The 14,762-nt window shown below is 49.7% G+C and overlaps 2 protein-coding genes and 1 pseudogene across 2 annotated transcripts; 2 read left to right on the top strand and 1 right to left on the bottom strand.

Moving 5' to 3' along the window:
- Positions 1–363: 363 nt before the first annotated feature.
- On the top strand, positions 364–4,975 carry LOC123071671 (4-coumarate--CoA ligase-like 5; annotated as a pseudogene).
- A 2,807-nt stretch (positions 4,976–7,782) lies between these two features.
- Positions 7,783–11,564, top strand: LOC123071669 (putative polyketide hydroxylase; the record flags this gene model as incomplete). The annotated part of the gene is given in 11 exon segments (XM_044495246.1): positions 7,783–7,953; positions 8,127–8,209; positions 8,314–8,449; positions 8,534–9,030; positions 9,135–9,182; positions 9,545–9,719; positions 9,833–9,945; positions 10,035–10,131; positions 10,285–10,504; positions 10,677–10,839; positions 10,931–11,564. Coding segments are annotated over 11 exon segments (2,120 nt in total), but the record flags the coding sequence as incomplete, so codon positions are not given.
- Positions 11,565–11,781: 217 nt separating this feature from the next.
- Positions 11,782–14,350, bottom strand: LOC123071670 (uncharacterized membrane protein YuiD). Its single transcript, XM_044495247.1, has 5 exons — positions 13,823–14,350; positions 12,752–12,908; positions 12,491–12,541; positions 12,299–12,391; positions 11,782–12,131 (listed from the first exon to the last, which is right to left on the bottom strand). The coding sequence occupies exons 1-5, from the start codon at positions 13,984–13,986 to the stop codon at positions 12,054–12,056; spliced, it is 543 nt and encodes a 180-aa protein (XP_044351182.1). The 5' UTR covers positions 13,987–14,350; the 3' UTR covers positions 11,782–12,053.
- Positions 14,351–14,762: the final 412 nt, after the last annotated feature.

The following is a 14,762-nucleotide window of genomic DNA, read 5'->3' as shown; positions in this document are numbered from 1 at the left end:
GCTAGGAACGACTGTGGGGCGGGGGGGTGGGGGGCGGTGGCGCAGTTGCGAGACTGGCGGTGCAGAGGAGGAAGAGAGCACATGCATCCAACAGTTCTGGAGATGGATTTGGTGCACTTTGGGATAGGGTCGGGCTATCGGGTTCACCCTATTTGGACTGGATATAAGGGATGCCTATTAGCCCGAACGTTTGAGATCCGTTTGAGGCACCCGTCCGGTCGAAATTTCATGAGTGGGCAAACTGGCCCGGTGTTTGTGGCCGGTTTGGGGGCGGCCGACTGTAGATGCTCTTATATTCAGAAAAAAAAAAACTAAACCTGCACGTACACCGACAAGTCGAGCCCACCGCCACCATTGCGATTCGCGAGTTGCGACGGGAGGACTGGGATAAGCCACGCCACTCCTCCTGTTCTGCGTCGTTTCTCCGTCGAAAAATCCCACACCAAAGCAAAACCCCAATGCCCGAGCCGGCGGCGGCGCCCGCCGGGATCGACCCGCGCAGCGGATTCTGCGCTGCCACGCGGATCTTCCACAGCTTGCGCTCCAGTTCAGCGGGCTCGCTGCCGCCGGAGTCGCTCCCGGTCACGGCCGCGGCCTACGCCTTCTCGCTCCTCGCCTCCGCGCTCCCCGGCCGCCCCGCGCTTGTCGACGCCGCCACAGGCATTGCCGTCTCCTACCCGTCCTTCATCGCCTCCGTCCGTTCCCTCGCAGGCGGCCTCTGGTCCTCCCTCGGCCTCCGCCCCGGGGACGTCGCCTTCGTCGTCGCGCCCTCGCGCCTCAAGGTCCCCGTGCTCCACTTCGCGCTCATGTCCATCGGCGCCGTCGTGTCCCCCGCAAACCCGGCCTCAACCCCCGAGGAGTACGCGCACCAGGTCGCCCTCTCCAGGCCCGTCGTCGCGTTCGCCGCCCCCGAGGTGGCCGAGAAGCTGCCCGCGTCCGTCAGTTGCGTAGTCCTCGAGTCAGACGCATAGTTGCCGGGAACGCGGAACGGTGCCGCGTCCCTCGTTCCGGGGTCGTCGACCCGAATCGAGGGTCGGGGTCGAGGCGCGGGACGAAGCGATTCATGGCGGGAACGCGTCCCCAATTCAGGAACAATACTAGGAGGCTTGATTCATCTAGAGTTGAAGATCGAAACTTAAAGACTTACCTGGCATCCGCGACGTCCTCCAAATGGCCCCGGAGCTAGTAGTGGAGCGGCGCTGCTGGGTCCTCCACGGTCGCCTAACCTGACACGGATGTATGATCCTGCCGTGGTTGTCGACGGCGGCGGCGGCGCAGGCTCACGTACTGTTGGTTGTTGCTGGGGTCGTCAGGGTACTGTTGTCGTCGTGTTGATAATCATCGGGATTGTTTTGGGGGAAATTAATGATACTGTCGGATTGTATACTAGCTAACCGCAATTTAATTGGATTGTTTCTAATTATATATGTAGGTCAAGTAGTAAATGATTGTTCCCTTATTATAGCTAGAATTAAGGCATGTAATTAGGCAACGGGTAAATAACCCACCATATTTCGTTCTCGTCCCATCCTCGTTCCGGGGTCATCGTCCCCGAATTTTTTGGGTCGCGTTCCGCCTATCGATCCATCGTTCGGAAGATGTATACCCCTAACGTTCCCTAATATTTGCTACCTAGCGATCCTCGTTCCTCGTTCCCGTCCCTCGACTCCATCGACCCGGGAACCTGGCAACTATGGTCAGACGCGTACGAGACGCTTGCCTCCGTGGGAGCGGGGGCGGCTCCTCCGCCGGTGGTGGTGAAGCAGTCGGACACGGCGGCCGTGCTCTACTCGTCGGGAACGACTGGCCGGGTGAAGGCCGTCGCCATCACGCACCGCAACCTCACCGCACTGATGTGCACGCACGCCGAGAACCGGAAGAGGGTGGCCGCGGAGGCCACCGAGGCGGGCGAGGAGCCGCCGCCACCGGCCGTCACGCTGCTCCCGCTCCCCCTGTTCCACGTCTTCGGGTTCATGATGGTCCTGCGCTCCGTGTCCATGGGGGACACGGCCGTGCTCATGGAGCGCTTCGAGTTCGGTGCAGTGCTGCGCGCGATAGAGCGGTACCGTGTCACGCTGCTGCCCGCGGCGCCGCCCGTCCTGGTGGCCATGATCAAGTCCGAGGAGGCGCGCCGCCACGACCTCTCCTCGCTCCTCGTCATCGCCGTCGGCGGCGCACCCCTTGGCCGCGAGGTCGCCGAGCGCTTCGCCGCTGTCTTCCCCAGCGTCCAGATTGTTCAGGTTAAGCATCAGATTCCATTCAGGCTGCAGAATACTACTGAATCTTCTGTGGGCAATGAAGATTGCTTTGTCTGATCTAGAGAATTCATGTCTGTACGATTTCATTTGTCATAGTACAGGGCTATGGTCTGACGGAATCATCTGGCTCTGTGGCCGCGACGATAGGGCCGGAAGAGTCCATGGCGTACGGCTCCGTCGGCAAGCTCGCGTCGCACTTGCAGGGGAAGATAGTCGTTCCGGCCACCGGTGAGGCGCTCGGGCCGGGCCAGCGCGGCGAGCTCTGGATCAGGGGGCCACTTGTCATGAAAGGTGAGCCCTGCGCAGCAGTAACTTGGTCATTGCTCTGGACACTAAGCACGCGTTTGACCTTTGTCACTTGTCAGGTTAGATGGTGGCTTGATTTGTTTACTGCTAGTTTGTGTTTAGACTTTAGATTAGACTGTGCACGTGAAAATTTGATATGACTGCGTTGATAGCGATGTTGATTGATAATGATTCATCGCCTAAAACATTTTACTTAACTACTCCCTCCATAAAGAAATATAAGAGCGTTTAAATCACGCTCTAATATTTCTTTACTGAGAAAGTATTATTATGCCGTCTTTAGATCACGCTCTTATTTTTCTTTACTGAGAAAGTACTATTATGTCGTCGTTTGATTCTCTTTTTGTGATATAAACTCTCTTATATTTCTTTACCAGCACTTATCACGTGAAAGCTGTGTATGTCCATAACAATGTGATGGTGATGTGATGACTTTTCCGTTAATTGATGTAGTTGCAGATATTTATCCAACCAAAAATACTGGTGGCCGAATTCAATAAGAGTAATCTTCAAACCTGGCAGCAATGCAGGGATGCTCGTTCTCCTGCGTAATATATATAGTCATGCCAGCATGCCAGTGATATGCTATTGGAACGTGTTAATCAAAATCACCTATTAGAACTGATATATATCTCATATCTGCTGTCAGCTATGCGTACGCCTTACAGTTTGGTATGGAGAACCAAAATGTTTTCAATGCTTTGTAAGTGACATTACAACTGATCTAAACATTTACTTGAACGGAAATGTTACTTGCCAGATTATAGATCGTACCACTAATAGTTTTAAAAAGCTTATGCAGACAAGAGCCCGAATACAAGTATACAATTGATCTAAACATTGTTGCTTTTGCCTTATTATTATTGGGTTCAGGTTATGTCGGTGACGACAAAGCAACGGCAGAAACAGTGGACTCAGATGGCTGGCTGAAAACTGGCGACCTTTGCTACTTCAATGAAGATGGATTTCTCTACATTGTTGATCGTTTGAAGGAGTTGATAAAGTACAAAGGATACCAGGTACAATTACATTATCATTGAAGAATTTTGCCTCGCAAGATTCTGTCTGCACGTTACTGATATAAGTACATCCTATCTCAGGTGCCTCCAGCTGAACTGGAGCATACTCTACAATCACATCCTGGAATCGCTGATGCTGCAGTTATCGGGTAAGTCCAACCTTTAGTATGAACTGCAGTAAACTTGGTGAAAATTCTAATGAATCACGTATTCCTAAAAGCTAAACATATGGTATGATGCTCTGTTCAGCATGTGGCAGTATATAAGATGCCCCCTCATATGCAATATGCAGATATCCAGATGAAGATGCTGGGCAACTGCCAATGGCTTTTATAGTGAGGCAACCAGGTTTCAACCTTACTGGCCAACAAGTCATGGATTACGTGGCTAAACATGTAAGTTTCTCCTTCTCATTATCCTAATCCTACTACCAAATATAGTTCGGTGCTGAGTTAAAAGTGTCCATCATAATCAGCTTTATTTTACTTTTTGGCAAGCAAGCTGAGCACCATGATTGCAAGTTGAGTTAGATCCTAGTAATGTTGTAGTATTGTTAGTGACACTGTCTCTCTGCCTATTAAGGCATTTTAACATTTTTTCCCCCGTGATCGAGCTGCAACATTGAAATAGTATGTACCATATTGGTATATATTGTCGCAAAAGCTATAGAGGACTGGTGGTGGGATCATCAAATTGTATCACTGCGCTCCAAACAAAGCCACATGTCAATACACGAGCAAGCTGTGCATGTGTGGTATGCACACAACACATGTAGCAACACGAAATTATAGTTGTTTTGAAGATACCCGCATCAATAGTGTAACAAAAAAGAAGGCATAAATGCACCTTTATGTATGCAGCATATGCTTTTTAACAATGCATTGCCACTTAGACACTAAAAGCATATCTAAATGTTTATCGTTCGACAGGTTGCGCCCTACAAGAAAGTCCGCCGAGTGGCTTTCGTCAATGCAATACCGAAATCGCCTGCGGAAAGATCTTGCGGCGGGAGCTTGTGCAGCAGGCCCTGTCCATGGGTGCCTCCAAGCTTTGAGTTGTAGTTATTCGCTGTGCAGATGTAGACGATTTCTTTTGTTGTAGGGACATAAACAGGAGATATGACACTGTTCTTGTCCGAAAAATTGAACCTCAAATGCTCGCCTTGTTTCCCTGTAAACGCCGTGTAGCCCTTGGGACGAAATGTAAATTTTTTGAGTGAAGAGGGTGCAAGGATCGTTCGTTCGTGCAGAGTCTGATAAAACATGTCTCTTGTAAGGATGGTTGAAAAGCTATTTGCTATTGATGAATTCACTCAGCTTTGTCCCCCATGACATTTGTATCTTACGTTATTAAACAGCAAACCTTTGCCCTTGGCATCTGCTGGAAATGAGAACGAACGAGTGAAAGCTCCGTAAATGGTAAATCCGGAAAGGATAATTACTCCCTCCGTCTCAAAATATGTGTCTCAACTTTGTACTACATATTAGGATAGAGACTAGAGAGATACTTGTTTTGACTCAAACTATGATTGTTTCTAATCTTATTTTTTCAGCGACGTAGCACGTACCCTTTGCCTACTACAAAAGCTTCAAAATTCAGTGGAATTTTTCAAATTTTCGCCGTATTCATTTATCCACTGTCGATTTGGGAGCATCCATGTAGTTTTTTCTTTTCTACTCCCTCCGTTCTTAAATATTTGTCTTTCTAGAGATTTTAACAAGTGACTACATACGGAGCGAAATGAGTGAATCTACACTCTAAAATAAGTCTACATACATCCGTATGTTGTGTCCATTTGAAATGTCTAGAAAGACAAATATTTAGGAACGGAGGGAGTACTTATTTACAGCTGGAGGGGCCATTTTAGTTACTGCCTTAGGGCCAGTTCTTTTGAGGTGTCCTATGGAAATAAGCTCATGTGAAATAAGCTTCAGATAAGCTCCTATGAAAATAGGCTCCAGATAATAAGCTAGCGAGTTCTTTTTGGTGTATGTTTTTTCAGCTTACTTGTGGTATGGTTAATGAAAAGTCCATAATACCCTTGGACTATATTGTTGTTCTGATTAAATAAATCAAATGAAAACATCATAAATTAGCAGCTACATGGTTCCTTAGAACTTTAGCAGGCCCGCTCGCGTCGCTCTCCAGGGGAGCGGCCCGAGCGTACCCTAGCGCCGCTGCCGCCACCCCACCCGCTCCTCCCCCGCCCCTCCCGTCGTCGTTGGGCGTCGCTGCCGAGCAAAGCCCGCGCAGCAGCCGGCGACGACGGGCTTCTATCGCGTAGATGCATTCCGAGACCGGCCCTGGACGGCGTGGCGCGCTCGGCGAGACTGGGCGGTGCTCCGGCGGTGGCGGCTGCGTGACCGCATGGTCGGCTCGGCCGTCGGTGCTCTGCACGCCTTCTCCCCCGCTCAGGGTGGTGGTGGTCCAGGCAACGGGTCCCACGGCGGCAGCTGCTCCTTCAGTGGTGCAGCGAGTTGGCGCGGCTATGGCGGCGGCCTCACGACGTCCAGCGGTGGGTCGAGGCTAAGCGGCTGCAGCGGCTCCATCTCGCTCATGCGGCTTTGGCTTCCGGCGATTCAGATATGGTGCGGCTCGGCTATAGCCTCCCGGTGGCGGCTTTGGCTGCCCTCCGGGCCACCGAGGCAAGGCTTGCGGCGAGGTCACAGTCTGGTCAGGTCCTCCCTCGCCTCCAGCTCTGCGATGTGGATTCCATGCCGTCGGGCCTGGCCGGCCTACTGCTGACGATGAAGACGATGACATGGCGGCTCTTGGACTCTGGGGCGGCGGCCTCGGGTGTGGTGGTGGCGGCTTTGGCCAGGGGGTGGCGCGTGTCTGGTCGCGGTGGATCGTGGGATCCCGTGGCTAGAGTGAGGTCGGCCTTAGAGGGGTGGTGGTTAGTGGGCGGCGGTCGATGGTGGCAGGTGGTCGGCAGATCTTCGGGAGAAATCCTTGCTTCAGTCTTCACCGGAGCCGGCGACGGCGATGCCCGCTGGTGCCGCGATCTTTCTTGAAAGCGTCTTCGTGGAGGTGCTCCTCCTCTACACGGCTTTGACTCCGGAGGGAAACCTCAGATCCGCTGGATCGGGCGATGGAGGCGTCTACGCGTCTTTCTCCTCCTTGGGGGTTTCGTCTCGGAGCCGGCTACAACTAAGAGGTTGGTGGATGATGGCATCTTTGCCGTTGATGGCGGCATCTTCGCCGCGTGGTTTGTTGAGGCGGGGAGCTGGTTTCTGTTTGGCAACGATGATGGCGTCGAGAGGAGCTTGGGTCGTGGCGTGGTCTTCGGTAGTCGGTTCTTCCCGGCGTGTCCGAAGTGCTCTTCTGTGGTTGCTTGGTTGCTTTGAAGTCGGAGCAACGTTGGAGCGGGTCCAGGTGGTGACGATGACAGGCATTCGGTGGTCGTGTGCCCTCTGCACAGTCAGCACAAGTCCTGCATATTTTCTTTGTGTTGCTCGTCGTCAAAGTCGGAGCTGTCGGTTGCTTGCGCGTGTGGCCATCCGTTGGCATGTGCCATCGTGGCTTCTGTTCCATGTCGGTGGCCAGGTTGGCCGGTGGTGCCCATGTCATGTGGATTGTGTTGTATCGGTTTAGTCTGGTTTTCCGTCAATTAATCAGGTAATTCTCTTCCTCTTAATCAACGAAAATGGCGAGTCTTTTGCCTCGTTTCAAAAAATAATAATATCAGCAGCTACATAGCAAACCTACATGAACTTTTTTTGCAAAGAAACAGAGGATGTTCCTCACCTTACAGACGAGCTCATGCTCGGTCTCTAGGCCCCGGACTGGGAGGAGGGGAAGGGGAACGGGGCTCCGTCCGCCGGACTGGTGCGTCGGCCAGAGTGGGGGCGGCGTCCGCCGGAGTTGTGCGCTGGCCGGACTGCTGCTGGATATGGGGGCGGCGGCATGAGGGGTCGAGGCAGAGAGAGGAGCAGCGGCGGGAGATTGGGGGTTACCCGCCGGCCATGTCGCCGGAGATGGCCGCGGCGGGGAGCAGCTGAGCCGGGGACTGGTCTCTGAGGTACCTGCCTTCTAAGGTAGAAGGCGTACTTATCGCAGGCGCCATCGCTCAACTCCCATCGGCCCAACAGCTTTTTCGTACGCGTTCTAAACCCACAACCCCCTCCTGCAAACCGCGGCAGCCTGCGCGGCCACCACCGAGGCCACGATGCCGTCAATCGCCGGCGGAGGAGGCTGGCGCCTCTTCTCCGCGGGCAGGGGCATCTCCTGGCTGCGCCTCCGCCGCCTCCAGCGCCCGCTCCTCTCGTCCCTCGCCAGCGGCAGCGGCGGCGACGCGCCGCATCTGCCCGTGGTCATCGTCGGGGCCGGACCCGTCGGGCTCGCCCTCTCCTTCCTCCTCGCCAAATTCGGTAAGCGCCGCCAACCTCCGGAGCTCTGCTCTGCTTCGCGCTACAGTAGGCGCGGGGCGAGGATTTGTTTGTGAGCACCTGCGAAGTCGCCCCTTAGTACCAATCAGATATTCAGTGGATCAATCGGAGCCCAGCTGATAAATTTGACACTTCGTTTTGTTGAAACCTCGCAGGCATCAAATGCACGGTCCTCGAGAGAAGCATGGAGTTCACTCGGCATCCCCGAGCGCATTTCATCAACAACCGCACCATGGAGGTGTGTTATCAGTTATCTGCCAAGCGCACCCCCAACATTGCCATTCCAGCCTTTCGTGTGTGTTGTGTGGGTGGTGATTTCATAGGTTTGGGTGGTGTTGGCAGATCTTCCGCAAGTTTGACGGCTTGGCCTGGGACATCGAGAGGGCTCAGCCGCCGGTGGATCTGTGGAGGAAGTTCGTGTACTGTACCTCGCTCTCCGGATCCATTCTTGGTTCGGTTGATCACATGAAGCAGGAAGGCATGTTTAGTTCTTTCCATGTCGAGTGTGTGATGTTTTGCATATCGCTGCATACGTCGATCCGCTGACGATTGTTTTGTGCAGATTTCAACAAGGTCATTAGTCCTATATCGGTCGCACACTTCTCGCAGTACAAGCTAGTGGATTTGCTACTCAAGAAACTGGATGGCGTTGGCTTTCAGACGTGCTTTCCTGATGAGCTTGGCGGTAGCTCCACTCAAGATTTGCTGCTGGAAAACAAGATACTGATGGGGCACGAGTGTAGTTCCATTCAGCTGACCGATGATGGTATTTTGGTTGGAGCATCGTTTAACAATGGGGGGAGGGTGCAGGAGAGGAAGCTTCACTGTGGCCTTCTTCTAGGGGCAGATGGCGCTAGGAGCAAAGTGCGTGAGTTGGCTGGTATATCTATGAAAGGTGAAAGGGACTTGCAGAAATTGGTCAGTGTTCATTTTGTGAGCAGGGATCTTGGAAAGTATTTATCTAGTGAGAGGCCTGGCATGCTGTTCTTTATTTTCAACCCTGATGCAATTGGTGTGCTTGTGGCACATGACCTGGAGCATGGGGAATTTGTGTTGCAGGTATATCAAATTAGCAGACTGTTGTGCGTCAGATGCCCTTTATGCTGAAGGAAGTAGGATGATTAGTTATCTAGCTGTTAATTTATCTTCTGTTTCATGTTCAGGTTCCATTTTATCCACCTCAGCAGATGTTTGAGGATTTTAATGCAAAGGTGATTTCAGTTGAATATTTTTCTCAATTTCTAGTTTTTGGCATTTCCCACCTCATTCACCTGTGAACATCTACTACTCCCTCTGTAAACTAATATAAGAGCGTTTAGATTACTATTTTAGTGATCTAAACGCTCTTATATTAATTTACAGAGGGAGTAAAAATTATGTTCGGCACCCAGTCTGTATAGCCTTGCCTTTCTGAAATGCTTGTTCTGTAGTATTCTTTCAAGAACTTATTTGCAGTCCTTACAGTTCTGAAATACTTGTTCTGTAGATTTCTAGTCTGCAGAGTAAATTTTATGCCAATATTTACACGCCTCCTTACCCTTTCCCCCCATATGTATTTCCCATTTGGTTCTAGGTGTGCGAGCAAATTATTGTCAAATTGGTTGGATGGGAGCCAGCAGATATTCAGGTTTTAGACATAAAACCATGGGCAATGCATGCTGAAGTTGCAGAGAAATATGTTGGCTGCGACAATCGTGTAATCCTAGTTGGTGATGCTGCTCACCGCTTTCCTCCTGCTGGTGGTTTTGGTTAGTAGTTATTTTCAAATTTGATACTGCAATATTACCATGTTGAGCTCTTTATTATGTATCTGAAGTTCAAATGTATAAAGAAATGTGCACTTCCTGACATATTTTCGCAGGAATGAACACTGGTGTTCAGGATGCACATAATTTGGCTTGGAAATTGTGTTTACTTCTAAATGGCATCGCTGACCCATCAATTATACAAACTTATGAGTCAGAGCGCAAACCTGTTAGATTCTTCTTGCATGCTTCTGTTCGTTCAATGTTAACATCTCTGCTACAAATATACTGAAACTGCATTCATGCTTCTTTATACAGGTTGCCATTTTTAACACAGAACTTAGTTTGGAAAACTTCAAGGCAGCAATGTCTATTCCTGCTACCCTTGGTCTTGATCCAACCATTGCAAACTCAGGTAAAGTACCCTGCTCCTGTAAGAGGGCTGTGCACAATTTATTGCTATTCTCTTTGAAAAGTAAATATTGACAACATGTACAACTATGGTTAAGTTAACAGTTGAATGTTTGTAACTTGCCCCTTATACGCATCCCTCACATGTTTCTATCAGTGCACAGAGTAATCAACAGCAGCCTAGGATCAATCATTCCAAGAAATGTACAGAAGGTGGTTCTGGAAGGATTATTTTCCATTGGTCGGACACAAGTCTCGGACTACATTTTGAGTGAGAACAATCCCCTTGGATCCTTGAGACTAGCAAGATTGAGAAGTATTCTTGATGAAGGAAAAAGTCTACAGCTGCAGTTCCCTGCAGAGGATCTTGGCTTCCGGTTAGCCTCCTTACTGTGAATGATTCTTCAAAAGAACTTTAGAATTTATCTTCCTTTTCAGTTTAGTTGATGGAATACATGAGTAGATCCCTTCGAGCGATAATGCTATATTCTCACCAAGTATAATCAAATAGGCAAGTTTCTGACCTAGATCTAATATGTGCACTTTCAGCTATGGAAAAGGAGCCCTAGTTGCTGAAGATTGTGCTGAGAGCACTTATCAAGCAGAAGAACTGAAGCATTCTAAGAGGTCATCAGGAGAGTACATTCCTTCTGCTAAGGTTGGTTCACGGCTACCACACATGCTGGTGAGACCACTGTCCGCTTCGAGTGAGGTTCGACCCTTTGACACCTAATTGGCAGCACATTCTTTTTTAGCCATTCCTGTACCTTCGTGTAAACCGTGTGCGTGATGACTCCTTACAGGGTGTGTTCTCAACACTGGACCTAGTAAGTGGGGATAAAATTGAGTTTGTTATCATCATTGCACCACTGAAAGAGTCATATAAGCTTGCCCAGGCTATGCTGATGATAGCAGATGAATTCGAGCTATCAGCCAAAGTTTGTGTCATGTGGCCACAAGGTTCAAGGGACGTGGAAGCGAAAGGGAGCATATCTGAGTTGGCACCCTGGACAAACTATGTCGATGTCGAGGAAATACCAAGGGCAACTGTGAACTCATCATGGTGGGAGATGTGTCAGGTAAATAACAAAAGTGTTATTTTGGTTAGGCCTGATGAGCACATAGCATGGAGAGCAGAACCTGACATGGTGAGAGATGCTTATTCAGACGTTAGGAGAGTCTTTTCTCAAATTTTGAGTTTAAATAGGCCCCAGGTGTAAGAATGCCCAGATATACATTCAGTGACTGACTGGGTTCCAGTGTCAATAAGTATAACTTAGAACCTCGGCCACTAGACGTGACACTGCATTATTTGCATGTACATGACCGTCAGGTTTGTTTGTTGATATCTTCTCACACATGTTGGTTACATTATCATACATTTGACATGAACTTCCCAGAGATGTTACATCAATGTGAATAAAATTATTTTTGTTACATCATGCTTTAGATATGTTGGCTGTCAGCTTCTTGTACTAATCAACAGGGAGTGCTTGGACCAAGTGTTTTTGTTGTGATTTGTTTTGTTACACTGAACCCCAAGAATCAGGATACAGATCCATCTTGCCCCCCAAAAAAGTGAGTTTTATTATGCACTAAACCCCATGAGTTCTAACTTGAGCCATCCCTATCTAAACAGGCGTAAAGAACAGAATTAGCGAGACATTATAACTAGTGATGCAGCCACTTTCTAGCTTTCACTAGAGCAATGAAGTTATCGAATAGATATTCTGTACATCAAAGCCTGAGAACATCACCTGAACATACAATTATGTGCTATCAAAACTTGATTCAATCTTCAACAGCACTACGGCACATCATTACACATCGAACCGATACCTAAGTCACAGAAACACCAGAGAAGCTGCTTCTTCTCAGGTCTCTGCAAGCACTAGCAATTCTCCTGCACCTTGAGACACAGCAGCATCATACAACACTGGTCACTGCAATGATAATTTGCCCTGCAATACCTATCATACACCCAAGCACCGCACCGGCGACAACCTGGCAGCAAATTTGAGTGGGCGATAAGTTTTTAGGTACGATCATGGAAGGGCAGAACGGGCAATTAAGCTCAGCTGGCGATCGGGCAATCGCGGTAAAAATATGGCATCGCTTTCGAATTGCCAAACTATACTAAAATGGACAATGAAAAGGACACTTGAGCATACCTGGGTCGGTGTATGGCCTAAAAGTTCACGCAATGGTCTTGTTTCAGCCAAGGGATGTTCAGCCGGTAGTTCACAGACTATTTGGTTCAACACCTAAAGAATGGAAAAAGTCAGGACAAAGCTCAACATAGTTGCAAAACTCAGAACATCAAAGCATATACAATCACAAAAATCAGAGCAGATGTTACATACCGCTGCTTGCTTTCCAGCATGCAATCTGACACCAGAAGCATCGTACATCACCTGCCAATCAAGTGACAAAATCGAAACTCAAAGACCTTGTCGTCATGAATCAACAGACAGGAAATTAAGTATAAAATCCTGCACGATGCTTGCACTCAACATTTTAATGTCAAGCTCATGGTAGAGCTCTTATGTCCAAGAAGCAACATCTTTTTCTTCTTCATAAACAAACAGGGGATGGGATGGGATGGGATGGGATGGATAACCTACCACACTTGCGAATATCGTTGATGTGGCAAAGAGGGCACTGCCGAAGCCCTCTTGGAAGCCAATGGCTACTGATAACGCTGTAACGGTCGCGGAATGCGATGACGGCATGCCACCGGAGCCGATAAGCCGCTTAGGATCCCATCTCTTCTCCTTATACCTTCATTCAGTCAAGAAGTAATGCACATCAGACCTATTGCAGCAGCATTTGTGTATGAAAACTTACTGCAACAATTAACAAGCACAGAAAGTGCGTATTTTTTCTATTTTTTTTGTGAATAAAGGCACATAAGTTGTCTAATGAGGAAAATGGCTTAGGTCAGATCATGCTAACGCCCAAATTTATCGAATTTCTCTGTTTGTTTCTGTCTCGTATGAATATCTTTTTTGGATGGTCGAGGTCAAGGGCCCCCGAATGAAACGAAGCACGCAGTCCGAGAACATGTGGATTGCAGCGTTTGTTTAGATGTGTGAACTGCAATCTAGCGATGCATTTTTATTTATTACTCCCTCAATCCGGAAATACTTGTCGGCGGAATGGATGTATCTAAACGTATTTTAGTTTTAGATACATCCATTTTTATGCATTTCTGCGACAAGTATTTCCGGACGGAGGGAGTATTTTGGAACTGAAGAAATGCATCCAAGCTGAAGAAATGCAAATTCCACCCCAGAACAGGCAAGGACCCACCAAATCTCATGCTTATTTGAAGAGATCGCGGCGATTTCTCTTATCTTATGCTCCCAGACCATTTTTGTTCCCCCTAAGATAAGATAGAAGTGAACAATTCCACAGGGAATCGCATTCTCCAGCGTAGCATCATCCCCAACGAGCATAGCAGAGCAGAGCAGAATCAGAGGATCGGAGGGAACCAGCTGCCAACGCCAGATCGGAGTGCCTCAACGATTCCCCACGCCGAGCGAGCGTAACAAGCGAGTGAAGACCAGCTTTGACCCGGGGCGGCGATTCGACGGTCAAACACCACCAGACCACGCGCGAGGAAGGCGCTGCTATGGCCAGGGGAGGACGAAGCAAAAGGCCAAATGAGGAGGAGCGAATGAGGAATTAATCACCTGGTGAGGAAGAACTTGATGGACTGCGCGATGGCGAAGCCGAGCAGCGCGGCGACGAGGGGGAAGTTGTGGAAGACGGCGAGGTGGGAGAACCCCGGGGCGGCCGCGGCGGCCGGCGGCGACGAGGAGGCGGCGGCGCCATCACCACCACCACCGTCCCCCATGGCTCGTTTCTTTCCTCCCGGACGGACGGTCGGACGGCCGGCTATTCCCGGTATAGAACGTTTACTTATAGCGATTTCCCTATATACTCGCAGCACTAAATTTATAGCTTTCCTTCCCTCCTCCTACTTGCTATTCCAAAAAATTATGTGCGCCAATGGGCGGCGATTCACCCTACTTATACTACTTCCCCTTTCCCCCCTATCTCGCTCTAGAAAAAAAGAGGAAACTATAACTCTCTTGGATCCTCTCTCTCTCTCTCTCTCTCCTAATTAAACTTGCTCTGCTGAGTATATTTTTGAACTGGGGAGGTGATGCTGATGCTGACGCTGCCGGAGATGATTGGGGGGTCGGGGGTGGTATCGCAGGGGAAGCAGCTGCAGCTGATGCTGATGCCGGTTGGGGGATCAGGGGCGGGGTGGAGGCGAATATGCTGTGGGGCGTTCCGGGGCGATCGTTGCCGCCAATTAACAAACAATCAGCTCAAGGTTTTGTCCGGTGGCGGCGGACCCGGGATTAATTGGCTTCCGGCTTTTTGTTTGAGAGAAGAAAAGGCAGGCGCGCTTTGCGTGACTTGGAAAATGACTCGACGGAACGGTGACCTCGGTCGACGGCGACGGTGCCAAGATGCAGCATGATGCATGGCCCGCCGGCCCGCCCCAATCATGAGATCGGCAGCGTCGGCCGGCTCTCATGCAAACTACCTGAGCGGCTCCTGTGAGAGCCGGCCAGAAATGCGTGCCCCTATCTTCATTCGGATTGGATCCATACTTTCTCC

The sequence above is a fragment of the Triticum aestivum genome, chromosome 3B (genome assembly GCF_018294505.1).
Source record: "Triticum aestivum cultivar Chinese Spring chromosome 3B, IWGSC CS RefSeq v2.1, whole genome shotgun sequence".
In the NCBI taxonomy this organism is placed as follows: Eukaryota; Viridiplantae; Streptophyta; class Magnoliopsida; order Poales; family Poaceae; genus Triticum; species Triticum aestivum.
This window is presented reverse-complemented; position numbering and strand designations above follow the sequence as displayed.

What these genes read in the sequence shown, in the direction of transcription:
- LOC123071670 (XM_044495247.1), bottom strand. Translation starts at nt 13,986, where the DNA reads ATGGGGGACGGTGGTGGTGGTGATGGCGCCGCCGCCTCCTCGTCGCCG. An exon ending in CAACGATATTCGCAAGTGTG is followed by an intron (nt 12,542 to 12,751) that starts GTAGGTTATCCA and finishes CTTGATTGGCAG; the next exon opens with GTGATGTACGATGCTTCTGG. An exon ending in TAGGCCATACACCGACCCAG is followed by an intron (nt 12,132 to 12,298) that starts GTATGCTCAAGT and finishes ATTTGCTGCCAG; the next exon opens with GTTGTCGCCGGTGCGGTGCT.